At 40.7% G+C, this 27,928-nt stretch overlaps 2 protein-coding genes across 8 annotated transcripts in view; one reads left to right on the plus strand and one right to left on the minus strand.

Moving 5' to 3' along the window:
* Zc3h14 (zinc finger CCCH-type containing 14) overlaps window positions 1-3,847 on the minus strand; it is a 63,204-nt gene extending 59,357 nt beyond the window's left edge. For 6 of the 7 annotated variants that reach the window (XM_076849776.1, XM_076849775.1, XM_076849774.1 and 3 more), the window contains exons 1-2: window positions 3,646-3,847; window positions 3,250-3,292 (exon numbers count right to left, since the gene is read on the minus strand). In XM_076849776.1, coding sequence (XP_076705891.1) covers window positions 3,250-3,292; window positions 3,646-3,681 — 79 coding nt within the window. In that variant the 5' untranslated portion in view covers window positions 3,682-3,847. The remainder of the gene's footprint in view (window positions 1-3,249; window positions 3,293-3,645) is intronic. The other variant, XM_076849771.1, reaches the window with a different exon arrangement.
* Window positions 3,848-12,744: 8,897 nt separating this feature from the next.
* The window catches only part of Ptpn21 (protein tyrosine phosphatase non-receptor type 21), a 77,696-nt gene continuing 62,512 nt past the window's right edge, over window positions 12,745-27,928 (plus strand). Inside the window, exons 1-2 of the mRNA XM_076849777.2 lie at window positions 12,745-12,833; window positions 16,949-17,313. Of these exons, the coding sequence (XP_076705892.1) occupies window positions 17,134-17,313 (180 nt within the window). The 5' untranslated portion in view covers window positions 12,745-12,833; window positions 16,949-17,133. The remainder of the gene's footprint in view (window positions 12,834-16,948; window positions 17,314-27,928) is intronic.

Consider the following 27,928-nt stretch of genomic DNA (forward strand, 5'->3'; position numbering starts at 1 on the left):
TAAAATAAAGATGTTGTGTCCACCAAAAACTGAAAAATAAATATTAAAAAAATTTCTCTCTCTTCAAAAAAAAAAGAAAAAAGAATGCGTTTGTGCTTTCACATGTTAGAATTAAGAAAGTTGGGGCTGGGGATGTGGCTCAAATGGTAGCGCGCTCGCCTGGCATGCGTGTGGCCCGGGTTCGATCCTCAGCACCACATACAAACAAAGATGTTGTGTCCGCCGAAAACTAAAAAAAAAGATAAATATTAAAAAAAATTCTCTGTCTCTCCTTCTCTCTCCCTCTCTCTCTTAAAAAAAAAAAAAGAAAGAAAGAAAGAAAAAGAAAGTTTATCACTAGGTTTTCTATGGATTTCTATTTTTGAGCCAAAACAAGTTCACCCCAGGCATCCATTAAGTGTTGAATGAAAAAGAATAAATAAATCCTGGTTCAGCTTCATCTTCTCATCAGTGAAAGTCTTAACAATCCCAACAACAAATAATTTCTTAAATTAGTAAGCAATTCATAAACTAAGAATTCTCAAACTTTAATTTATCACTAAGCTATATTCCCCCCTCCTTTTAAATTTTATATTGAGACAGAATTTTGCTGTTGCCCAGGCTGGCCTTGAACTTGTGATCATCCTGTCTCAGCTTCCCCAAGTTGTTGGGATAATTGGCATGTACCAACACACCCAGAACTATCTATTAATTCATTTACAATAGATCAATTACATATTAACAACAAACCAAATTATACTAACATAAGTAACATTTTTATTAGAATAACTAGTTTCTAAAACAAAAATATAATGCAAAGAGTGCTCTTGTTTTATATTTTAAATCTCTTTAACATCTACTTTAAAGACCAGTAAATTCTAGCATCTAGTTTATTTCATTTAATCTCTTTTAATAATGTTCACTTGGAAGAATATAAAGAAAATCTAGGGTCACATAAATACACACTTGCATTTCTACAACCTTCACAAATAATGTGAATATTATTCTGTTATACTACACTAAAACTCAACAAATGGTAATTTACTAAAAGTTAGCAGCAACATGAAATCTAAAACTACATCAAATACCTTCTTACACTATTATAAGAAAATCCACTGATTGAGTCTGTGCTTTTAAGGACACCCAAATGAATTTATTTAACATTATGTACTGATCACTAGGGAAAATACTGGTTCAGTGAGCTAGAGAATCACTAACATGTTGATACATTTCATTATATAATATAAAAATTACACTTGTAGCCAGGTCTTGTAGTGCACACCTGGAATCCCAGCTACTCAAGAGGTTGAGCCAGGAGGATGGTAAGCTCTAGGATATCCTCTGTACATCAGCAAGACCCTGTTTCAAAATTTAAAAAAAGGGCTGGGGATGTAGCTCAGTGGTAGAGTCCCTAGGTTCATCCCCATACTGAAAAACACACTCATACACACATATAAATATTTATTAAAATCTCTAAAATTTCACGAGAAATTGTTTTAGTACTGGAAATCAGGTTCATGGACGCAGACAAATTTTTTTCAAATTTTTCCAATTTTCATTTGAAACTTCAAGCTGGCATCAAAGACCAACAGTTCTTTTTTCTTCTGTCTGCCAATACCCAAGTACATGTAAACAGTCATCAGTTCTTTATGTTAACATGAGGGGCTAAATATGCACCTCAGTGGTAAAGCACATGCAAATGTGAGACCATGGGTTTGATCCCCAGCACTAATAACACACACAAAAATTTAAAGATGCCTCATGAAAAAGGTGGCTAAGCCAGGGTTGGTGGTGCATGCCTACAATTTCAGCAACTTGGGAGACTGAGTCAGGAGGATTACAAATATGAAGCCAGCCTCAGCAACTTAGTGGGACCCTGTCTCAAGATAAAAAATAAAAAGAACTGGAGATATAGCTCCATGATTGAACACCCTTGGGTTCAATCTCCAGTACCTCAAAAGAAAAAAAAAAAAAGTGATTAGTTTAATTCTCAACTCAATCATACACATGCCTTTCCTTAAAACAACCACCATTGTTTATTCTACCACAGAAGTGCTTTATGAGCACTGCTATTTCTGCAAAAGCAAAATATTAAAAAGATGGAGTGAAAGGCCTAGAGTTTTAAAAATATTTTTACTACTTGATTCAATGGCATACATCTGATATCCCAGCAAGTAGGGAGTTTGAGGCAAAAAAACTGAAAGTTTGAGGCCAGCCTCAGCAACTTAGTGAGACCCTTTCTCAAAATAAAAAATAAAAAGGACTGCAGATATAGGTCAGCCGTAAAGTACCCTTAAGTTCAATCCTCAGTATGGCAAAAACAAAAAACACTTAAAGAGAAACTAGCTTTTTCTGTTCTGTAAACTGCCAAGTAGGGAAAATAGGGATTTGAATATGATTTCTGATAGAATCTGGCTTGACTATCTTGATTCCGGCTAAAAAAACAAGTAGTTTTACCAACCACTGCTTTTCCACAATCCAAATGTAAACAGTGAAAATAGCAAGTATCTTCTTAGTATTAATATGAAAGTAGTTTCAACTTCAGAGATCCTTAGGGTCTCATACTCTTTGAGAATGCTGTCCTAAGTGGTAACAATTATTTATAGGAAGTACCAGCTTTGAAGTCAACAGACTAAATCCATAAAACTTTGCCCCTGATTGTACAGGGAGATATTACCACTTACCTTTCCGTGTTCTCCTGGGGATTATCATATTAATGCATATATAAGCACGTGCGCACACACACGTATAAATAAAATAGGCACAAAGCCTGGCCCAGAGTAAACATTCAATATAAAAGAACAGGGAGAAAGAGAACCCTTTATTGTTGCAAGAAAGAAGAAACACTTGGAAGAAGATAAAGAAATCTAAAGATAAAACTCACTGAGCCATTCCAGGGCAAAAGCCAGAAAGCATCAAACATTCATGTCCAAAGTAAAAGTTCTGAAAATAAAGGTCAAGAGGAAAGTAACAAAAGGAAAAATAAAATAAAATCCAAAAAATGTTATGGAAATAGGAAAGAACATTAGCGGAGGAAGCTACACTGTTTCAAACCACTGTATTAGAAGGAAGGCTGGGGAAAAAAGGTTGCAAAGAAAAACGTTCAATAAAATGACGGGAAAGTAACCAGGGATTAACAGATTTGAAGAAGAGTAGAAAGCAGAAAACAGAATGTCAGAAGTACGATGGGGGGAAAATGCACTCACTAAAATTCAAGCAGCTGCAAATTAAATTCTAGTCGGCTAACAACAACGACAACAAAAAACTTACCAACGTAAGCTCCTAATTCTTGCAATTTCCCCTTAATGGCACTCTAAGGGAAAAAGAGCAAATGTGCACGTGAGAATGGCGGCTCCAGGAAAACGACACCCGGGCAGCGCTGAGGCGACTTCGCCGGTGCCTCGCCTCCCGCCCCTCCGCCGCCGGGTGGGGGCGGGGAGGCGCCTCGACCCTCGGCGGCCCACCCGGGACCGCTCTCCGCGCCGCTGGGGATAACTCGCCCGCCGCAGCCCGGGCGCGCTCTCCGAGGCCGTGGCCGCGCCAGGACCGAGGCGGCCTGAGCGAGAAGCGCCTCCGGCCAGGCCCGCCGACCTCGTTACTCCTGACAACCGCCCGCCGAGGCCCCGCTTCCCGCTTTCACCAGGTGCCGGCTGACGCGGGCCTCACCCGGATCTTGCGGCTGATCTCGGTGCCGATCTCCATGGCTCCGCGGCGGGCGGCGGGCGGCGAGGACAGCACTGCGCAGCACTTCGTTTACCTGAGGCCCGCTAAGGCTTCGCACCCAGCAGGCCGGCCACCGCCGCCTCCAGCGCTGCTCCGCCCCCGGCCGCGCGCCCTGCGTGTGCCCGCCCCCGCCGGTCCGGCGACCCCTTGCAGGCTGGGGGAGTCACGCATGCGCCCGCGCGTGCGTACACCTCTGTCCGCGAAGCCTTTGCACTAGCGACCTCTACTGGCGCCATGGAGGACAGCGGCGTGCGGATTGCCTGGCTTCTCTCCTCTAGGCCTTCTGGGGAAACTTCATTCCTCCCTTGACGGGTCTTCCCTATTTATTCATTTTACTCTCCTTTGGATGATAAAGATGAATTAAATGTGTAGCAGGAAGATCCATGAATTTGATGTGATATCTATGTTCAAATTCAGCTTTCACTTGATATGGTGTTGATCTATATTTCAACTGGAAACTTCCGTTTTCTTACCCGTGGAAATAGACTGCCTCCTGGAGGTTGCATTGTAATTACACTTTCAGGAAAATGGAATATCCTGAGCAACACACCCCATCCAGCAATGGTCTTTCCTTTTTTTTTTTTTTTTTTTTTTTTTTTTTTTTTTAACCGGCGATTGAACCCAGCGGGGCTTAACCAATGAGGCTGGCTTTGAACTCGCGATCCTCCTGCCTCTGCCTCCCAACCGGGGTTATGGGAGTGCAACACCAAACCCGGCTGTGAAGTCCTTCCTTTTACTCCACAAACATCCTGGCTTTCCTATTTCTACATTCCTCTCCCCAGGACATTGGTAGCCTTCCTCAATTCATCCTTCTGCTCCTCTCTGAACCCCTCCTTTGGGCTACTTTAATTTTCAGGCCTTCAATTGTTATTTCTATGCTGATAATGACCAATTTCCCGTTTGCCTTGAACTCACACCTGAACTCCACCTCCAAAATTTAAGTTTCTATGCCCATTTTATTTTCTCCAAGCTCATAATTAAAATATGGACTTCATCACTAAAATATGCATTATGAACATCACTTTCTCCCACTCAGATTGATTTCTACTTCTGATTTCCTTTGCGGGGAGGGGTACTTAGTGTTCTACTAATGTGCTACATCCCCAGTCATTTTTATTTTGAGACTAAATTGCAGAGGCTTTCCTCTAAATTTAAATCCCCCTGCCTCAACCTCCAGAGTCACTGGGATAACAGGAATGCACCATTGTGATGAACCTGATTTCTCTATTTTTATCCTTAGAAGCCTAATTTTGTTACCAACCTATGTTCAGAGGCTCATCTCAGGAAAATTGAGAGAAGATGAAAGAGACAGTTTAGGGAAGAAAGAAAGGGTTTTCTTAGTAGCCAAAGAATGTAGAAGTAAAGCTTATGCTTATAAATCATCTTCTCAAGCTGCAAACGGGTTAAGGAGCTACAGATATAGGATAGGAACAACTGAGAGGGAGAGTCTGATAAACAGGTTTTTTTTCTAGGAATAGCCAGAGATATTTCAGGAACTCAGGTACCACCTCCTCTTATTGCTTTCATAGTCTGGTATTTCTAGTCATGGTGGCTAGTAGACTTGAAGGGAGGGGAAGAAGCTAAGCAAGTCTAGGTCAATAATCTTATAGAGTTGGACAAAATATTTATCCAACTAATCGACTTGTGTGCATACACAGCTGAGTAGACTGTGACCAAAAGGTTAAAGCAACAAAAGAGACACAATATGAAGACAGAGATGCCAAGTCTTTGCATCCCATTCCCTTTGGATATCAGTAGGACAAGTGAAGAGTCAGGACTTCAGGTCCTAAAAAGTTATCCAGGCAACTGTTATCATCATAACCTATGCATCAGAAGTGTTATCTACAGCAAAACTAATCGGAGACTAATGTATTGCCCAGCTGTGTGACCTCCAAAGTTACTGATGTTTAAGTCAGCTAAAAGCAACTAAAAGCTAGAGGGTTTATTTAGATTTTTCTCTTATTAATAATTTTCCTCCCTTCCCTGATCATAAACCTTAGAAGCAGGATAGACATAAAGAGAGTCCTCTCTTCTCCATTTTCACTAGCTCGTGAGAGTGATTTGTATTAGTTAGTCTACTGAGAAAACACAAATGACACACGTTTAGCAGCTTAAAACACAACTGTTTCTCATCTCCTGGTTTCCATGGATCAGCAATCTAAGCATGGCTTTGCTGGGTCTTTTGCCCAGAGTCTCAGAAGACTGCAATTAGATGTCAGGCAGGCAGTGTTCTCACCTGAAGAATTCCTTTTCAACCTCTTTGAGGTTCTTAGTAGGAATTCATTTTGAGCTGTCATCTGGAGGCTGCCTTGGAGTCTGTGTATGGTTCCATGCCAAGGGCTTCTCCACTTCAGCCAGCAAAGAGAAGCTTCCCTCTCAGCTCAGGGGAGGCCCAGTCTTTCTTTTAAAGGCTTTTGTCTAATTAGGTTTGCCCAGGAGGAAGGGGTGAGCCCTCCCAGGTAGCCCTTGCTCACCAGTCCCCTAATCAACTGATTTAGGAACAAAATGACATCTTCAAAACTCCTTATCTGCATGGGCGTGGTGGGTCATGTCTGGAATCCCAGTGGTTTGAGAGGCTGAAACAAGAGGATCACAAGTTCAAAGCCAGCCTCAGCAACTTAGCAGGACCCTCCCTGTCTCTAAGTAAAATATAAATAGGGCTGGAATGTGGCTCAGTAAACGCCCTTGGGTTAAATCCCCAGTAGCAAAACAAAAACAAAAACAAAACAAAAAACTCCTCATATTTACCACATTCATTGACTAGAAGTTATCCACACTCAAGGGGAAGGTTTAAACAACACAGAATGAATAGCAGAAGCAAGAATTGTGGGGTCAATTAGAGTCTGACTGCCATTGGCCATTTCATAGTCTTATATAATCCTTTCTTCTGAGTTCCTATGGTATCTATATGGGAACTGCTAGTGTGACAGTATGTGTGTATGTGTGTGTTTCCTAACAAAATCATGAATTTTCTGTAAATCTTTAAAGTTCTCCAAAATTTCTTTCAGGATGCTAGACACATGGTATGTGCTTATTAAATATTTGTAGGGTGAGAGTAATTAAATACCTACTTTACAAAAGCATTCCTCATGGATAAATGCAGATCGATCATACACTCATTCAACATTGATGAAAGGCAGAAGAGAAGGGTGACTGACACCAGGGACCTGGAGCCAGACTGTCTAGGTTTGAATCATGGTTCTGCCACTCTGAGACCATAGACAAGTTGCTTATTCTCATCCTGCCTCAGTTTCCTCATACAGCATTAGGTATGATGCTAGTTTCCCCTGCAATATTTAACATTTTCCTGCAGGTTAATATTTGTGAAGCATTTCAAACTGCACCTGGCTTATAATAGCACCATGTTTGCTGATTAAAAATTAAATACCTAGACTGAGCTAGATACCATGCTAGGAGCGAGAGCATACAGATGAGCAAGACTCTCTTCTTTCATGACATTCAAAATCCAGAATACAAGTAAGTTACCTCTATTCCTTTACCTGCCATTTCAGCACTAAGAACAAAAACATGCTTTGCCATTATTGTGCCATTACCAAATTGGCAGTTGATGTTTTAATAATATTGATTTTAAATCAATATTTGTGGGCTGGGGTTGTAGCTCAGGGGTAGAGCACTTGCCTTGTGTCTGTGAGGCACTGGGTTCAATCCTCACACCACATAAAAATAAATAAATAAATAAAGGTATTGTGTCCGTCTACAACTAGAAAAAAAATATTGTTGAAAGTAGAGAATATTTTCATTAATATGTATACCAAAGAAGGAAACTTACTAAGAAATATTCAGGGCTGGGTGGTGGCTCAGTGGTAGAGCGCTTGCCTAGCATGTGTGAGGCACTGGGTTCAATCCTCAGCATCACATATAAATAAATAAAAATAAAGGTCCATTGACAACTAAAAAACAAAAAAATAAAAAAAAGAAACATTCAAGGAAGTGTTCACTTTTAGGACAATTAGCTTACAATTATAAGAAAAGAAATTTTAGGCTATTTGAGAATTTAAATACTTTCAGATTTCAGAAAGCACAGTGTCTGAGTCACAGAAGGGATAGCCTCACTTAGCTAATGGCATTTGGGGTTTTGAGGCTGATGTAGGTGCTGCCCTGGAAGATGCAGCTTCACAAACCACATCTTATCCCCAGAAAGGTGTTCATGATGAAGCCCTAAGAGAATCCATTGAAAGAGGTGGAGGTATGAGTTCTGAAGAAGACTGAACTGAGTGGGACACGGTGCTGTATTGCCTGTAATCCCAGCGGCTCTGGAGACTGAGGTGACTGAGGCAGGAGGATCTCAAATTCAAAGCCAGCTTCAGTAACTTAGGAAAACCCTGTCTCAAAATAAAATATAAAAAGGCCTGTGGTGTGTCTCAGTGGTTAAGCACCCCTGGGTTCAATCCCCAGTACAAAAAAAAAAAAAAAAAAAAAAAAAAAAAACAAGACTAAACTGGACCATGACAAATGACATATTTTTCTCTAAGGGATAGTGTGAGAACTGGATTTCAACAAACCATAGTGTCAGCTAAGAGGCCTCTGGGCTACCTTCCAAACAGAAAAGATAACTGAAAAGAGCATTGACTATGAGGTCAGGAGGGCCTGAGTACAATTTCCAACTGCACGGGGCCTGTGTTCTCTAACACTGGTTCCCCAGTGTCTCTTGTCTTCTATATGGGCTAATTTCTACTGGATTTATTTATTTATTTACTTACTTACTTACTTACGTACCAGGTATTGAACTCAGGGGCACTTGACCACTGAGCCACATCCCCAGCTCTATTTTTTGTATTTTATTTAGAGACAGGGTCTCACTGAGTTGCTTAGCACCTCACTTTTGCTGAAGCTGGCTTTGAACTTATGATTCTCCTGTCTCAGTCTCCTGAGCCTCTGGGATTACCGGCATGCGCTACCACCCCTGGCTTCTACTGGATTTTGCACACCCTGTGCAAGTGTGCATGAGTGTGTGTGTGTACATCTGTGTGTACAAGATAGGGGAAGGAAGAGGTGGGGATGTGTCACCTCTAGTCTGCAATGCTTTTTTCCCTCTTCTTTGAGTGCTTAATGTCCTTTTATTTGTCTTTTCAGACTCAAGCAGAAGCTGATTGCAGTGATTAACCAGGCATTGCATTCATTTAGGTTAATATGCTCATGTATAAATTTCCACACTTATGAGAATTATGCATTCACCTGTTGTTCAAATGGTGAGTCCTTGAGGATAGGGATAGCATCTTATTCACCTTTCTCCTTGCAGTAGCAGTTGACTTCCAATACATGTGGGATGAATGTGTGTGTGTGTGTGTATATATATATATATATATATATATATATATATATATATAGATATAGATAGATATATTTGTACTGGGGATTGAACCCAGGGGCGTGTTACCACTGAGTTACATCCCCAGCTCTTTTATTTTATTTATTTATTTATTAGAGAGAGAGAGAGAGAAGTGTTTTAATATTTATTTTTTAGTTTTTTCGGTGGACACAACATCTTTATTTTTATTTTTATGTGGTTCTGGGGATCGAACCTAGCGCTCTGCGCATGCCAGGTGAGCGCGCTCACTTGAGCCACATCCCCAGCCCCCAGCTCTTTTTAAAAATGTTTTTATTTTGACAGTTTCTCCCTAAGTTGCTTAGAACCTCGCTAACTTGCTGAGGCTGCCCTCACACCTGCAATGCCTCTGCATCTCTAGAGCCACTGGGATGACAGGCGTGCACTTCAGCAATTACTTTTGCTATGAGATTGACATGCTTTTCTATTTTCTTGTCCATTTGAACAAAAAATCACCAACATCATCCTTTCCTTGAGGACTAGGGAAATCTACCCACAAAATTTTCACTCTTTTGCAACTGAAAAGGTGATACACCTGCTGCAGTGTTGAGTGTAGCAGGCAAAGCTCAAGATGAGGGTTCCAGAAATCAATGCTGATTTCTCTAGTTCCAGTCCCCACCCTCACTTCCCTGCCCCCCCCAAGACATCATGGTCCTTGTGGAGTGAAGAATTGACTCAATTTAGACTTTTGAGGAGGTTGTATTTTATATAGTGGTATATAGTGGGTATTCGTCATGCTACCCAAGCACACTAACTTTTTTTTTTTTTTTAACTCCCAGAAAAACAACTGGTCAATGCACTACCCAAACCACAATTTCTATCACTTTTCTTTTTTTAAGATTTCTTCTTTAGTTGTAGTTGGACACAATACCTTTATTTTGTTTATTTTTTTATGTGGTGCTGAGGATCGAACCCAGAGCCTCACACATGTGAGACCACTGAGTCACAACCCAGCGCCCCCCTTTAACTTTTTAATCTTTCATTACTTTATAAGCAGTTCTTTTTTCAAATTTTAATTTATTTGTATATTTTAGTAATATCTTCCAGTGTAGAAGTATGTGTCACTTTCTGGGTAACAAGAGGAGGTAGATCTATAAACTTGGTTGCCTATATGTTAGTAGAATATATGAGGGAAGGAGGTAACCCTAGTTCTCCCCAGAAGAGCTCGTGTTTAGCAGACAGGGTGGGAAGGGGACTTTTCAATTATGCCTTTGTGTACCTTTTGGAGTTAAGTCATATAAATTACCTCATTCTCTTACATAGAAACCATAAGCCAATAATAATTTTATATCTAACCCTTTGAAGGGGTTTTTCATGTGCCTTGCCATGGGGATGTTACTGCCAAAGTAACATGACTGAGGGAAAACAGAGCTTAAGTACTTGGTCAGTAAATAACATCTGTGGGCTGCGAGGGAGGAAGTTCAACTCAGCTGTCCAACATCACTTAGGTTTTATGATCATTTTCTATTTTTAAAATTCTTTTATTTTCTTCCCGATTCAATTAACAAGTTTTTATTTAGTGCCTACTCTCTGCCCAGGACTGTCCTAGGAATTCTAAAAGAGGCCTCTGTGAAACAATTTTTAACGTTCCTGCCAAGTACGGAGATCACCATGGAATGGGGTGACTAGAAAGTTGTCTTGGGCCCCTTGAGATGGTGCATGCCTGTAATCCCAGGGACTAGGGAGGCTGAGGCAGGAGGAGCATGAGTTCAAAGCTAGCCTCAGCAATTTAGCGAGGCCCTAAGCAACTGAGCAACTGGGGATGTGGCTCAGTGGTTAAGCATCTCTGGGTTCAATCCCCAGTACAAAAAAAAAAAAAAAAAAAAAAGAAAGAAAAAAAAGAAAGTGATCTTGAGCTGAGTCTTGAACTGAGGCTTGGAGAGAAGCTGAAGGCTTAGACGAATGGAAGAAAGGCTGGAGGGACTGCTGCCTAGAGGAAACCACTTGTGGAACAGAGGGCACACTGGAGAGAAGTAAGAAATAAGGGTGGCCTGAGAATCCAGTTTAGAAAGCCTTTAAAGGTAAGGAGGCAGGAGAGCTTGACCTTGGGAATCCACTGGGAAGAAGTGATAAACCCAGGAGAGAGGTAAGACATGGCAAGAAACCAAATAAATGCAAGACAACCACCTTTGCTGCAGTAATTGGGATGTAAAGTTACAAGGGTTGGGTTTAGAAGGTACCAGGGGGAACAAGAAAGAAAGAACTGAGACATTTCAAAGGAGGAAATATCAAGTCTTAATGACAACTGGAGATGAGAAAGGGAGAAGGGTGAAACATAATTCTAATATTTCTAGCACAGAGAGAAGAAAAATGGCTCATTTTCAGATTTTTTTTTCCTTCCACAAAAATTGAGCCCCTCTTGGCGTCCAGAACCGATTTTTTCCCCCATTAGAAACACAGGTGATCTTGCTTGCCTTTGGGTATTCTTGTTGGACTTTGTTCTCCAGTACCACTCATACCTCTGTGACAGGACCCCACACTGGAGCACTACTGTAAACAGTGCGTTTATCATCCACTAGACCAGAAGTCCTTTGTGTGCAGGGAACTAGTCTCATGCATAGTAAATATTCAAGTGTTTAGTTGTTGAACAAAGTGAGATCTAAATGAAATTTAACATTAAAAAGCATTCCAGAAACGTATTAAATCATTGAAATTAAAAATCACCAAAATGAAAAGTTTCTCTGCTCCAACCACTCAAACCACATGCCAAGATCGCTCTTCCTGTAATGAATGGTGTGTTAGGGTTCACACAATTTTATCCCTCAGTTTATGTTGGAATACCTAGTAATAGCAATAATGGACTGTGTAATACGCATAATACGGCCTAGATTTAAATGTAGCCTTACATACATTTTACCTGATTATTAGACAATAATTACATTATTCCCGTTTTATAGGACACAGGTACAGAGAGGTTAAGAAATTTCCACAGGGCCACCCAGCTAGTAAGTGTTGGAACTGGTACTTGAGTCCAAACAACTTGACCGTGGAGTCACCACCTTTATAGCTCTAGTGTATTAGAGGAGCGTGCAGCTCTCTTGTGGGAACCAAAAGTTATTCGAGGCCTATCGCCTTTGGGGGTGGTGGTGGTGTTATTCGCCCACCGTACTGACCATGTCCTCTTATAGAATACATGGTTAGAAGCGAGCACTTCAGGTGTTCTGGAATTACCTTTAAAGATCACCACCTAATAACATGGGAATAAAAAACTCTTTACCTGGAACTGAAATCCCCCCTCATTTCATTAACAGGCTTGCTTTATTTGGAAACTCTTAAAATAAGAGGTCACACGATTAAAAAAAGAAGCGGCGCGCCCCCTCCCCGGCGGCCGGGCGCAGCTGTCCGCGCCTCCCCCGCGCCCCGCCGCCCGCATTCCAACTCTCTGAGGTCACGGCCCGCCGCCGCCTCCCCGGATCCGTACGCCCGCCCGCCTGGCCAGGGGGAGGGACGCCCGGTCCCAGCCGCTCCGCCGCTCCGCCCGCGCGTCCCGCGTCCGCTCGTCCGTCTCGCTGCCGCCCCCGACCGTGCGGGCGCGGGCCTCTGCGTGCGGCGCTCCTCGCCGGCGGGCGTTCCCCGGGCCTTCGCCTCGTTGCCGCGGGACTCTGCCCAGGGGAATGGTCTGCGGGCCGCGTTTTTGGAGACAGGAAGTGAGGCGGACGATCCCCATGAGCGCGCAGCGGCACGGGCTGGCGTGCGGGCGCGGCTGCGGCGGCCGCGCGGCGGGGCCCGGGGAGGCGGGCCGCTGAGAGGGCGCGCGGCCCTGAGGATGCGGACGCGGGTGCAGGTGAGGGCGCGGGCCCCGGCGGGCGGGAGGGGGCGGCGCGCGCCGCGGGGCTCCGGGCGTCCGCGAGGATGGGTCGCGGCTGCCGGACCCCGGCGGGAGCTAACAAAGAGAGGAGTCCTGCCTTCCCAGGTTCGCTCGGGTCTGCCCCAGGGATTTCCAAAACGGGTCTCTAACTTTTCTGAACTCCGCGGCGGGTTGCTGTGGCTTTATTCTGGTTCAGGATCTTGAAAGTCAGGCATGTTTGTGTCTCTTGGAATATGTAAGTGTGAAATTTGCCAGATAACTTTGGAGAGAAGGGGCGTTTGGAAGGACTGTTGGGTAACGCCTTGTTTTGTTTTTGGAGTAAAGCGTGTTTGCTCTGGAAAAAGGAATTCCTGGATTTGCAAATTCCGACTTGTGATTTCTGCAAATCCTGATTAGATTTTCCACTTTTGGTATGCTCGTCCTATTTTCTTTTGCTGAGAAAGCCTTATGATAATAGTGCGTGCTGGAAAGCACATTCAGAATGTTCGCGTGCTTCAAGTGACAATCCGTATATGCCTAAGAGTAGCTGGCAGATTTTTTTTTTAAGTTTGTGAAATAGACAGTAATTTTACCCTGAAAATAGTTGCCTATTTTGTTTCTAGGATATTTTAGAGTAGAGTATCTAACACAGATGTTTGCACGTGAGAAGCAGGTTTGATATAATGCAATAGACGTACACATCATTCTAAACATGGCATATAGTCTGTCCTCTTAATGATTATTTATATTAATCAACGTAGTCAAAGTTATATATGGTGAGGCCCTAAGTAGTGTGTTTGGGGTAGGTGTGAACCTACAGGATTCAGAGTTAAAAATGTATTTGAGAAACTTTTGGAAGGGGATGTGGAGAGGAAAAATTAAAGTGAATTCACTAGCAGCAGGACTACCTTTTGTAAACTGTACTGAAGCAGAATTTAACATGTTTTCTTTCTATAAAACAGAAAAGGTTTGTACAGAAATTATATCCCAGTTTTTTCTTTTAGAAGCTATGAATTATCTTTCTTTTAATAGTTAAATTATAATTCCAGACCCAACCACCTTTCAAATTATTGCATATTCTTTTACATAATGCAAGTTATTGCATACTTATTATTTTGGTCCCCCCCAAAGAATCGTAATTTTCTATTTTTCTTTATTTTAATAAGCTGTTATATTCAAATATTCTTAGCTTTATGGCATCATTTGGTAGCAAATACTATACACAAATGCAAATTAAGATGTGTAAATCACTGATAAATTTGTAAATTACTAAGCAGAACATTATTTAATGCAGTGGGTTTTATATAATAAGGAAAAAGCAAACTGGACTCTTGGGGAAAAATACATGTAAATACACAACACACCCCTCAACTCTTTCAGCTATAACATTTACCAAAATAAAAAAGAGGAACATTGGCTTTTTCTTATCCCTGATGCTGTAAAACATTTGAAATCTCAGGGATAATTGAAAGTTTTGAATTTGCTTAATCAAAGCTGAAGTTAATAATTAAGTTATATAGTGTAGTAACTATTGTCTTCAAGGCTTAGTTCTTTGTCATGAAGAACTATCATATTTGAACAGCCCCTAAATCAAATGTTTTATCTTTCTTTTACATATATGCAGAATCTTGTCTCTTCATTCACACTAATCAGTTGTTTCCAGTTATTATAGTTTGTATAAAACTGAAATCATCCAACTTATCTCATGGAAGAGAATTTTGTGTGTGTGTGTGTGTGTGTGTGTGTGTGTGTATGTATGTGTATATATATATATATATATATATATATATATATATATATATATATTTGTGTGTGTGTGTATGTATACACATATATTGGGGGGATACTGGGGACTGAAACCAAGAGTGCTCTACCACTGAACTACTTCGCAGCCCTTTTTACTTTTTGAGACAGGTGCTGAGGCTGGCCTTAAACTTGCAATGATCCTCCTGCCTTAGCCTCCTGAATCACTGGGTTTACAGGTGTATGCCACCATGCCCATCTTTATATATAACCTTTAAAAAATCTACACAAACACTGCTGATTTATCAGAAAAATCTTCTAGTTAAAAGCTTACTTAAGGTTCTTTAAGGTTCTCATTGTTTGATTTTTTTTTCATTTTGCTTTATTTAGTTTATATGTCTGAAACCGGCAAAGAGAATGAAAACTACTGCAGGTGGACACCATATCTTTTTATAATATTTATTTTCCATTTCTATATTATAATGATTTTAGTTACAGAAGGCAGTCAGAAAATATTATTAACACTGCTTTAGGTAGTTCCAGTTTTGGTTTTCCTCTCTGGCCTTCTACCCCTTGTTTTTAATTAAAAACAAAAACAAAACTAAACAAACAACAACAACAACAAAAACCAAACAAACAAACCCAACTTTCTGTGGATTACCAAAGCTCAAAAAACAAAACACAAACAAAAAACCAGACAGAAAACCATGGTCAGGTCCTCATTAGAGATACAGCTCTGTATGTAATTATAGCATGCTTGTAATCTCCTTAAGGACAACGATGGCTTAGGATTCGTCTTAGATTTCTCAAGATGCTCATTACGCTGCCTTGTGCTCAGAGACGCAATACACATTTGTGGGATGGAATTTCAAAATGTTAAGCTCGGCAAAGGCTAGGGGAATAACTAAATCCTGTTCTCTAGCCTTGCCATTCCCCATCCCTGAGTGCCCATCACCTTTGGGGCTGAGCCACCGTCAGGAGAGGGACAGCCTGCGGACTGGGAGTGGAGGAGGAGCCTGGGATGGAGTCCCTGCTCAGCTCTTAGTAGCGTGAGGTTGTGAAAGCCGCAGCTCCGAGGCCCGAGTTAGGTGAACTGCGCCGCTTCGCGCCGTCCCCGGCTCCAGTTCGGGGAACAGCTCCTACACAGGCTCGCTGGTGAGAGCGGCCTGAGCACTCTGGAAATAGCTGTGATTTTGTCGATTCCTTTAGGGGCGAAAATATTCCAGGGCATATAAAAGTACCCAAAAGTACCCAGCTGCCGCTCGCCCCCAGTTTCGGCCCAGAAGTTACCATCAACAGGTGTGGTTAACAACGTTGTAAGTAACGCACTTGGGGCGCAGCGGCTCCCCCTCGGCGTCCTCCGCTGGCTCCCACCTCACCTTCTCCTGCGGGGCGCGAGCCGTCCCCTGTAAACGTTCCCTCCGGGAGCGAAGGGCGGGTCCTAGCCAAGCACCTCCGCTCGGAAACGCAGCCTCAAGCGGAGGGTTCCGGGACCTCCGAGGGTACCCGTTCGCCCCGCAACGCCGCCTGCTTTCGACTCGGTGGGGCGGGGAAGCGGGAGTCTGAATTCTCCACCGCCTAGTTAGCCTCATGGTCTTGCGGAACCCCGACGGCTCCTCGGTAGCCTAGGATGGCGTTCAAGGCCTTGACCGCCTCTTCAGGTGAATGCCCACAGCCTCCCAGGACGTCCCGACCCAGGAGAGAACTACCAGAACTACCACGGTTTGATCCTGGGCATTTGTAGGGTCTTTTATGATATGTTTATAAATCAATCAATCCGATAACCTACGTATTTATACGCCAGCAAGGGTTTTTGCAAATGCTTGCTAAGCAATTCGCCTCCTTTGAAACTCGCAGCTGCCATATGTTAGAAGGGATTAGTCCTCCTATAAGGAATTCAAGGTTAATTTGCCTAAAGCGTCTGGAACTCGAGCCTAGCCCTTCGGGAGGAGTTTTGCACTTATTTTCACTTAGGCAATAAAAAGAATAGAAAAAAAAAAAAGCTGTGACATAGGAGTATTCCAAAGAATTAATTTACCTGTTAAAAATTAACAGTTCTAAATATTAAAATGACCACTTTTTTACCAATTACCGAATTTAGGATTATAGAAGTGCTATTATTTAATCCTGACCGTAGCCACAGGATGTCATCACTATTTGTAGGGTAGAGTGAGGGGTGGAGTCTGACCCCGGGCCCAGCCCTTGGCTCTGATGGTGAACTTCCCTAGTGCCTCCCTGATCCTATTAGTGCCTTCTTTTCCAGCGGAGAGGAGAGCTTGTTCTTTAGGCCCAGTTGCATTGATTTTTATTTTTGAAAGCCAAGTCCAGAGTTATCGTGTTTGGTGTAACTGAGGTTCCTCTTTCCTCAGCGCTGGCGTGGATGCTCCCTTCTCTTGGCCTTTGGAGACTCTGTTGCTTTTTAATGGCGGCGGCAGCTGCTGGGTGAGCGGCGCGAAACTGGACAGTGTTCATCCCTTCAAGAGAGAGCCGCTTTCTCCCGACGTCATCACCGCGGGATTTTCCTTCTTTGCCCCTCCATACTTGAAGGGAGAAGATGCCACTGCCATTTGGATTGAAATTGAAACGCACCCGGCGCTACACGGTGTCCAGCAAGAGCTGCCTGGTTGCGCGGATCCAGCTGCTCAATAACGAGTTTGTGGAATTCACATTATCTGTGGAGAGCACTGGCCAGGAGAGCCTGGAAGCTGTGGCCCAAAGACTGGAGCTGCGGGAGGTAAGCTATGAAAGAGGCTACAGGCTTCTCTGGCCTGGCTCCATGCAGGCTGTGTGTTGGGACACCCAACGCTTGCTCTACCTGTGACGTGTTAGTTCAGCCTGCAAGCCCTCCCTGTGACCAAAAAGCTTTCCCCATCGTAGTGCCCCATAAGAGAATTAACAGTGCCTGTGATTTGAACATGTTTCCCAAGATGCATCTGCGAATCAAATATGAGTGCATTTTGGGTTATCCAAGTGCTTCTTTTCTAATATAGCCCCCAATGGGTCATCCTGATCTCCTGATTGACCATTCATTCATTGGCTACTTTCCATAGGCCAGGCCAAGATTCTAGAGATTTATTATCTGAGCTTGAATTCTGGTGAGTGGTGTTACCTTGTGGAAGTTACCTGATATTGTGGCATCCCAGTTCTGAACCATGGGGATGACTGGCACCAAATTCTCAGAGTGGTTGTGTGATTTAATGTGCATGCGAAGTAATAAACTCTAATAACTAGTTTGTTACAGTAATCATAGGAAGTTTTGCAATGGGAAACCCCTAATCTAGTTCTTAGGAATTTGTGGAGTCCTCTATCCACATAATGCCTTAAATTTAAAATGCTATGTAAGGCCTGTAAAGAAAGGGCTCTAATTAAACTAAGGGCCCTCCCTGTGTTTGGCTGCCTGGCTTGGGGTAAGGGAAAGGAAGAGGAACTGGTTATTCCACTTTAAATGCCCATCCTATATTCCCAACTGGAAATCCCACTATTTTATAGTTTGCAAAAAGTCAGGGATAGACAAAATTTTTCCCCTGGCAAAATCATTTGTTCATTCAGGATTGAAGACCTAACAGTGCCAAGTACATAGGTTCATTCTAGCATTGATACTAATGAGAAGACATGATGATACATGCTGTGATAGGGGAAGTAGAGGGCATAGGGAGGGGCAGCAAAGGGAAAGCTTTCAGGCCAATGGTCTCTGAGCTGCAGCCTGAAGAGTGGGGCAAGGAAATCCTGCCAGGGGCTAAAAAGACTGTTCCAACAAAGGGAACTGCTTGAAGCCAAAGATGGAGAGGCAGCAGGTCTCCTTGAAGCCCAAGCAGAAAGAGGAAGGACTGAGGGTAGGGATTCCTTGATGCAGGAGTTTTGTTTAGGGTTTTGGACTTACCCAAAATAGTGAAGGATTTTTAAACAAAGGTCTGGTGTGATTTTTTTTTTTTTTTTTTTTTTGTGACAAGAGGAATAGTTCAGGTGTAAATTGTGGTTACCTGGACTTGGATAGGGATGGGGAGAAGTAGGTGGAATCTGGACATATTTAGGAACTACCTACCTTGCTAGGTGTTAGGGAGGGGTTAGCAAGGGGTCTAGCTCTGTACTCAGGTTTTCAGTAGATGGTGGGGAATATAATTGGGGGAGGAAACAAAAAAGAAAGAATGGAGTATAGTTTCAGAAATAAATATCAGGTTGGAGGTGCCAATTGGACAGACAGGTGGATATTCCCATCTGGAGCTCATGCAAGAGAACCGGGCTAGAGAGAAGAGATTTGGGAATCATCAGCATAGGTGAGCTAATTGAAGTTAGGAGAGAGGAGATGAGGCTGTCCAGGGGAGGAAAAGAGGATATAGCAGAGCCCTTAGGGTTGAATAGAGGAAGGGAGAGCCTTGGAAGGAAACCCACAGGTCAGCCCAAGGAGGAGAAGAAAGTAAACCAGGAGGGTGGTTTCAGTGAAGAGTCTGTCCTGTTTACTTGCATTTCTTTTGTTTTTGCTTCCTTTGCCTTTTTGTTTTTGCTTCTTGACCCATCCTTTTTTTCCTACATTGTTTTATTATTTTCTGTAAATTTCATCCAAATGTATAAAGGTATGCCTACCACCCCTAGAAAGTCAGCTTCTCAAGGAACTGGTTTATTTATTTGTGTACCTAGAGTACCAGGTATGGAATGTGCTCAGTAAATGCAGGTTGAACTGGACCCATGGCATTGCTTTCCTTCTGTTAGTTAAGCGGTCCAGAAAAGTTGCCATTTCCAGCAGGATGTTATGTGTCTCAGGAAACAAGCAGCTTCATACAAGTTGGTATATTATGAACTTGATTTTTAACAGAAGAGCAGAGTACTTTCAGAGGGAATAGGTATAGTCCCTAGAAAATGTCTTGCCCTTGGAGAGACCATCCTATCTTCAACATTTAACTGCAGACATGGTTAGAAAGTTTGTGTAGCAAACTTTTTTTTTTGAAAGCTCCAGAAGCTCTAAACTGTAGCATGTAAACAGATGGCTCAAGCACCAGGTCTAATCTTACCATAGGACTGTTCAGAAATAATCTGAGTGGGATAACACCTGTTCCTTGCTTGTGTCACATACCAAGAAATAATCAGTATGTTGGTATCTTGCACTATTCTCCCACTGAGCAAAGAATTATTATGGTGTGTAGATTTGGCTGATAAAACATTATTACTGCCCAAATATAAATTGGTAGAGGGCCAGGGGAGTCTATACTCTTTCGTTTACTTGCATACCATTTCACTTTTATGATGGCAGTTATAGGGGATGCACAGTAAAGCTGTGATAACATACTCCTGTTAATGATAACAGTAGCCTCTTAGAGCTGTTGAAATTCTTTGCCTGTCATTCATTCTAAATTTTACAATATTTTCTTCAGAACCTCTGAAAGTCTTTATGAATCTAAGGAGAATTTGAAAACTTTTTTTCCAATTTTGAAATTATATTATAGAGTTTAAAAAAAAATATATATAATATATTTAGTTGTAGTTGGACATAATACCTTTATTTTGTTTATTTATTTTTATGTGGTGCTTAGGATCGAACCCAGTGCCTCCCATGTGCTAGGCTAGTGCTCTACCACTGAGCCACAACCTCAGCCCCTGTTATAGAGGTTTTGAAAGAGGTGGTGAGATAAGAAGGTGTCAGTTGGGCATGGCCATTCCCATGGGGGCAGTGTCACCTTGTGGAATCAGCACACAGTCTGGTGGTCAGGCTTAAAATCCCAATATTGCTGGGAGGACCTGGGATAAACCAGCACAATAATAATGGTATGTAAAACGAGGATACAAGTTTAGTAATTTATAATGTTCTATGAGACTCCCAAGGGCCCCAAGTTTGCATGCTTTCAGAGCCAGGTCATGATCTCCCTGCAGGTAAGCCATGTGGAAGCTATGGCCAACCAGTAGTGGTCTGTGAGCATGGAAAAACTTACATATTTTCATCAGGGGAGGAGTGCTGTCTATAGGACCTGGCAGGTTCCTCTGAATCGGGGAAAGTTCCTTTCCTCTGGACAGTGCTTCCATGATCTTTGCCTCTATTGACCACTTGAGAAGCCTGTTTGACATAGTGCTCAAGGCAGTCTCTAATAGAGTCAGAAACTCCTGGGATTGGATCCCAGTGCTATCACCTATTAAATCATTATTAAACTACTTAATTTCTCAAATCTACTTTTTTTCTTTTTCAAATTGGGTATAATAATAGTATCTATTTGATGACGGTTGGAGGGTTTAATGTTAAATGGAAGATATTTAGCAAATAACCTGGTATTTAGGAAACTCCTGATAAGTGTTAATCTTAATTATTATTGTTACTTGTGACTCTTGTGGTGACTGACTAAATTTTCTTCAGATGAGCTCTTTTCCTTTTTTTTTTTAATATTTATTTTTTAGTTGTAGTTGGACACAATACCTTTTTAAAATTTATTTATATGTGGCGCTAAGGATCAAACCCAGGTCCTCGAATGTGCTAGGCGAGCGGTCTACCGCTGATCCACAACCCCAGCCCAGCTCTTTTCCTTTTTCTTTCCTTTTTCTCTTTTTAATTTTTGTGGTACTGGGGATCAAACACAGGGCCTTGTGCATTCAGGCAAGTCAAGTGCTATAACCACTGAGTTACATCCCCAGCCCTCTTTTCTTACTTTTGTAATATTATTATTTCTTTCATTTATTGACAGAGTCATGCTTCTTTGTAAAATGTTCTTACAGTGGTCACACTTCTTAACCATTACTAAGCTGTTAAAGTGCTAGCATGCCATCATAATTTAGTGGTACTATTTTGAACACCTCTTTCCATGGTAGCTGAAAAATTAATTTATCAGTGTCGTTGCCCTAAAAAACAGAGCTTCAGTAGGGTTTTAATTGCTCTTTTTGCCTTTTTCTTCCCTCTTATGCTCAAATCTTAGGATTAAAAAAAAAGTTTTGTAAAATTTTGGGTTAGGTTTATATTTTTTTCTCTAAGGTATTACTTTTTCAAAAATTCTTATTCAAGAATAGATATTATAATCACATTTTATCATGCCGTTGTGGACTTCAATTAGATTCATTGCAAACTGTTCTGATATACTTTGCCTTCTTTGATTTTTAAGGTCATATTCAGCTTAAATTTACATTTGATTAAGGTTTAAGGAATTTTTTAATCTTTAGAATATAAGAAAATTCTGAAACCATGGAAATCTTTTCAAGATAATTTTTTCGCCTCTCCAGTTTTGGTTTCAAGCTTTGGATATTTGGTTACCCTGTTGTGATTTATCATCGATCCTCATGAAATGTTTTCTAAGTTGTATTTGCAGTACATTACACACATTTTTTGTTCTTTTGCATGTGGTAAGCTCCATTGGGGTAGGATTGATGTTCACTGGGTTATCCCTGGTATGTGAACAGTGCCTTGCACCTTGCAGTACTTAGTTGCTGAATAAATGTCTGCTTAGCTTAAGACTCAGTATTCTTGCTTTGCATTTAGATTGGTGACTGTGGACAGCAGGTGAGCAGTCAGCCTTTATTTGCCCTATGATTTTATTTCCCAGAGAGAGCTGACCATTTCCAGAGCTTTGTATTCAGAACGAAGCACCTTTTTCTGTAGATTTTTGTTTCTTTTTCACTTTGGGGCTTCTGAAACACTTAGAAAGGGATCTAGTTCTCGCACTCCCCAGGGGAAGAGTGCTGTGTCAAGGCAAGGTCAGCTTTCCCACAGCACTTGGAACAGATTCTTCTAATAGTGCTTTCTGGCCTATGGGAACAATTTTTAGCTAAGGGATTTGTGGAATCAAACATATAATGCAAACCATTGCCTTCAAACACAACTTTAGAAAGTGTTCTTGGCCACAGGAGTGTTTTATTTGAAATTAGCTTCTTAGGTATTCGAAATATCTACTGACCTATCTCGACTGTTATCTGAGTAGACCTCAGGAATTTCATGTGCATTTCCTTCTGTACTGGCTGTTTTCATCTGGGCTCTAAAAATAGCCTAAATATGTGTAAGGGAAAAGTATTATCTGTGAGCTTTTTAAACTTTTGAGTGGAGTAGTTATTAATTCAGGTATGTGTGTTGTAACACAGATAAGATTGAGGTATAGACAAGGATCAGTAAATATTTTCAGTTAGAGTTATTGGACCATTTGAAGCAAATATGTTAGGTTGGCCTCTCCATCTAAATAAAGTTTTCTGAAGTCCAAAACCAATGATAAATGATCAATGATTTTCTTGAGTTTTAGGTTTTCTGTTACTTTTCTCATTTGGTCTAGAAAATTAAGAAATAGACTATAAACACAAACATGGATATGTCATGCATTTAAAAATATACACTATATAATCATATAAGCTATTACATAATTTGGAAACCTGTTTATTTAAAGAAATACAGTACTATACAGCTTTAGTTTAATGTCTAATATATTTAAGTGCTAATAATCCAAGATGTTTGTTTTCTAGTAGGAATTTTCACTTAAGAGACTCATCATCAATTTGCCACTCATCATCAATTTGACTATTTGGAATTTAGCATGAATTTGCTCACATGCGGAGGTTTGTGGGTTGAATTACAAAGGTTTTGGGGACTCTCTCTGTCTCTTCTTGTTGTATGTTTTCAGATTCCATTTATTATAGTAACTGAAGTTTTGATGGTATTCTGCTTGTCCTCCATTTTGGTGAGAGAAGTTATTGTGCTGGAAGTTTACCTTGCCTAATCTTTACTCTTTGCAACAAATCAGACATTATCTTTTCAATCATTTTAAAATGAGGAAACCGAAGTTATGAAAAGTTCAGATGGTTTGCTCAGAATCACACAACTAATAGCACAATATCCAGAATTTGAGTTTTTTTTTTTTTTTTTCTCCCTTGCTCTCCCAACTCCATTTTGAGTCACCTCCCTTATATCAGAGAAGACATTCGACATTTGTTTTTTTGGGATTGACTAACTTCACTTAGCATAATCTGCTCTAATGCCATCCATTTCCCTGCAAATGCCATGATCTTATTATTTTTAATTGCTGAGTAATATTCCATTGTGTATAAATGCCACATTTTTTCTATGCATTCATCTACTGAAGGGCATCTAGGTTGGCTCCACATTTTAGCTATTATGAATTGTGCTGCTATAAACACTGATGTGGCTGGTCCCTGTAATATGCTGTTTTTAGGTCCTTTGGGTATAGCAGAACTTGAGTTCTTATCTGCAGTCTTCTCTTTAAACTTGGACTTTTAAACTTATTGGGGTCCACTGGACCCCTTTGAGAATCTGATGAAAACACAGGGTTTTGCATACAGTTTCAGGTGACTCTTTCTCCCCAGTCCATGGGCCCAGGCTGAACTACTGTCCTTACTCATCAATCTAAATGCAAAGAATGTTGAATTTTAAGGTAAGTGACATTTATTCAGTAACTGTGTTGGTGGATGTGAGGCAGTTTCCCCTTCTTTCCATATAACAGGGTCTTTTCTCTGGTTGTCTTTCTCCAGAGTTAAGATGTTGAGAGGATGTAATATTTACGAACAAATCAAGATCTTTGCTTTTTAAAAAATGAACACATGATATATGTACATATATGAGTAAAGTACAGTAATCTGATACGTGTATATAATATATAATAATCAAATTGGGTAAACCGGGAGCCATGGTGCACACCTGTAATCCTAGTGGCTCGGGAGATTGAGTCAGGAGTATGGTGTTTTCAAAGCCAGTCTGAGCAAAAGCGAGATGCTAAGCAACTCAGTGAAACCCTGTCTCTAAATAAAATACAAAATTGAGTTGGGGATGTGGCTCAGTGGCCGAGTACCCCTGAGTTCAGTCTCCAGTACCCCCCCAAAAGACTGGGGTTATTAGTATTTCTATCTCCTCAAACATTAATCACTTCACTTCTATGTGTTGGGAACTTTCAAACTCTTTTAGGTATTTTGAAACATTATAGGTGACTATAGATTGTACTTAACCTACTATGCTATACCAGTACTCCTTCCTCCTAGCTGTTTGGGTGCCCCTTACCTAACCTTTTGTCCATCCCCAGTCCCTCTATCCTACCTAAGGGACCCCCATATTTTGGGGAGGTTGGGTACTGGGGATTGAACTCAGGGGCACTCAACCACTGAGCCACATCCACAGCCCTATTGTGTTGTATTTAGAGACAGGGTCTTACTTAGTTGCTTAGCACCTTGCCATTGCTGAGGCTGGCTTTGAATTTGCTATCCTCCTGTCTCAGCATCCCAAGCTGTGAGCCACTGGGATTACAGACATGTGCCACTGCCTCCAGCAGGATCTCAGTATTAAGAAATTAATATGCTTCTAAATATAGTCTCTCCCTCCACAAATGGCCATTTTTTTCTGTGGCCTCCATCTTTAAGTCTCAGGAAGGGCCATTGGGGCATTCATTTTCTTGATGAGTAAACTTACTATTAAGTTAAAACTTCTTTCAGGGAGGAAAGGGTTGCAGGGTGTACCACTTCATTGTACAAGTGATCCATGTCTGTCTTCCCTACCAGGTTGCACTTTTGTGCCCATCCTGACAGTAGGTGCGTGACAAATCTTCAGTGAATGAATGTATGAGTCATACTTCTTACATTAATTAAATTCTCCAGGCATTTGTTGAGACATCTATTTCATTTTTCTTGTCAGATATACACCCTACCTCAACAACATTTTTTTTCTTTTTTTTCTCCCCTCCCCTCCCCTCATCTGTCTCCTCAACAACAATTTTTAAACAATATTCTAGCAAATATTTTCCTATTCAGTTTTCCAGCAATTTATTTATAAACAAATGTCACATAGATTTCCTTTATCTTTTATGCATTGATTGGATATCCAGAGTCAATTTAAGATTTTACTTATGATGCTAATTTTACTAGGAAAAACTGCATGCCACAAATTCTATATGAGAATTATCATGTAGTAAAGATAACTTATCAGGTTTTTGTGCCACTTTCTAAAATAGTGAATTACCCAAATGAGAGCCTTAAAAGGTATGCAGTGTTTAAATTTACAAATAAGAGTAATTGTGTTATTTTGAATATGATTTAACGAACAGACTAAGAAAATACATGAGTAATTTCATACTAGGAGGCAAAGCCTCATTTTCTTTATATTCTAAAAGCAAATTGTGTTGACTCATTTATAAATATTAGTTATTTAGAAGGCTTACACTTTGACTTGACAAGTTAATTTCAATGTCAAGTGCATTTTTAGCAGATTGAACTTTGTACCATTAAATTCAGCTGCTGTTGGCAGTGTGGGATTTTGGTGAAAGGTAGACTTTTGGTAGCAGAAGAATTTGGGTTCAAATTCCTAAAAGATAACTGTTTATTGGCTACTGACCATTTTGCCAAGCACCTATTTTTGGTGTTTTATATTTTCTTTTTCTTTTTTTTTTGTACAAGGGATTAAATCCAGAGTTGCTTTACCACTGAGCTACATCCTCAATCTTCTTTTTAAAATTTTAAAATTTTTGGTATAGGGTCTTGCTAAGTTACTTAGAGCCTTGCTGATTTGCTGAGGCTGGCTTGAACTTGCAATCTTCTTGCCTCAGTCTCCTGAGTTGCTGGGATTATAGGTGTGTGCCACTGTGTCCAGCTCCTTACATATGTTTAATTTAACACTGAGTGTAATTGACATTTTTCTTTTTTAAAAAAAATTCCTTAGTTTTTGATGGATCTTTATTTTTATTTATATATGGTGCTGAGGATCGAACCGAGGGCCTCACACATGCTAGGCGAGCACTCTACCTCTGAGCCACAATCCCCAGCCCTGACTTCTTGTTTCTTTTTACCATCTTGATGATGGAACGGACCAAAGATGAGCAGAGTCTATAAAACACTCATTAGGGCTGGGGTTGTGGCTCAGTGGTAGAACACGTGCCTCACATGTATGAGGCACTAGATTCGATTCTCAGCACCACATATGAAAATAAGTGAATAAAATAAAGGTTCATCAACAAATTAAAAAAAAAAAACACTCGTTAACTGGCAAATCTGCCATTTCCACTTTCTTTTTCATTATGTAAATTTGTTAATTGGATTAATACACAGAGCGGAAAAATGAATCAGACAAAAACAACTGGAGAGGTTGTATCATTAAGTCAGTCCATTAAATATGGAAGTACACTGCTGAGAATTAATACATTCACAATAATATCTTTTCTTTCCAGAAGAAAACTGTGATTCTTGTTCGCCTATAGTTTGTACTCACAGGTGATGATTAGACAAGTACAGTTTGACTTGTCTGTTTTAATGGCTGGCACATATTTTGAAGTTGAACTTAACGTTTGGATAATGACTTCAGGAAAGAATACTTGAGAATTATTCATTATAGTGTTATAACAGAAGTATGCAGTGTGATTAATAATAATGAGTGTATCTAAAATTGTGCATTGCTATTTGTATGGTTTTCAGTCACGCACCACCAGAATGCAGATTTCATTGTACACAGCTATACAACTAGTGATAGCTCAAGACTACTATTCGGCTTTTTCAGCTCCTGGTTGAGCACTTTTTTCTCAACAGTACACTCTTTTTCTATTGGACTGCCATTTTTCTAAATGAAAAGCAATTCAAATATTGGTATTTTCTGTCAACAAAGACAAATCCATTCACGAAGAACATCCTCTATTAAAGAAAAATATTTTTTTAAAAATTCATATTTATTTATTTTTTAGTGTTTTAGGTGTATACAATATCTTTATTTTACATTTATGTGGTGCTGAGAATTGAACCCAGTGCCTCATGCATGCTAGGCAAGCACTCTACCACTGAGCCACAACCCCAGCCCCCTAATATGAAATTTTATACTGTTTAAGGGGACTTAAAAACAGTGCTAATAAAAATGAGTAATGCTTGAGAACTTAATGTGTGAGGTGGTCTTCCAAGTGCTTAAAATGGTTTTGCTTATTTTATTCTTCACAACAAAAGTCATCTCCATTTTACAGATGGATAAACTGAGACACAAAGGTCTTAAGTAACTTGTTCGTGATTATATGGCAGAAACCACAATTAGAGAATAGTTCTGGCTCCTTGATCTGCATACTCAGAATGTAACCTTTGGCAAGTGACAAGTGGCCTGTTATTGTGTCCTTGCCCTTAATGATACCCCTACAGTGTGGCCTCCCAAATCTGATGGAAATTTTAAGTACTTTTGAGATATTTGATATCACTTATTATAATTTTATTGTTTATAATTTACTATTCTGCTTAAAATATGTTTTTTGAAGTCACCTGAGGCAAAGAAAGATAAGCATAAGAAAGAACTTGAGTCCTCGTGGCCAGCACCAAACTGATGGGAATCCCTCAGGTGTTCAAGGCAGCAACTGTTGGATGGGAAGCCTTTTGTGAGCTTGTTTCCTGGCACAGTTGGAATTATCAGGCTGATGAAATACATCCCCAGAGAA

This window comes from Callospermophilus lateralis, chromosome 3, assembly GCF_048772815.1.
Source record: "Callospermophilus lateralis isolate mCalLat2 chromosome 3, mCalLat2.hap1, whole genome shotgun sequence".
In the NCBI taxonomy this organism is placed as follows: domain Eukaryota; kingdom Metazoa; phylum Chordata; class Mammalia; order Rodentia; family Sciuridae; genus Callospermophilus; species Callospermophilus lateralis.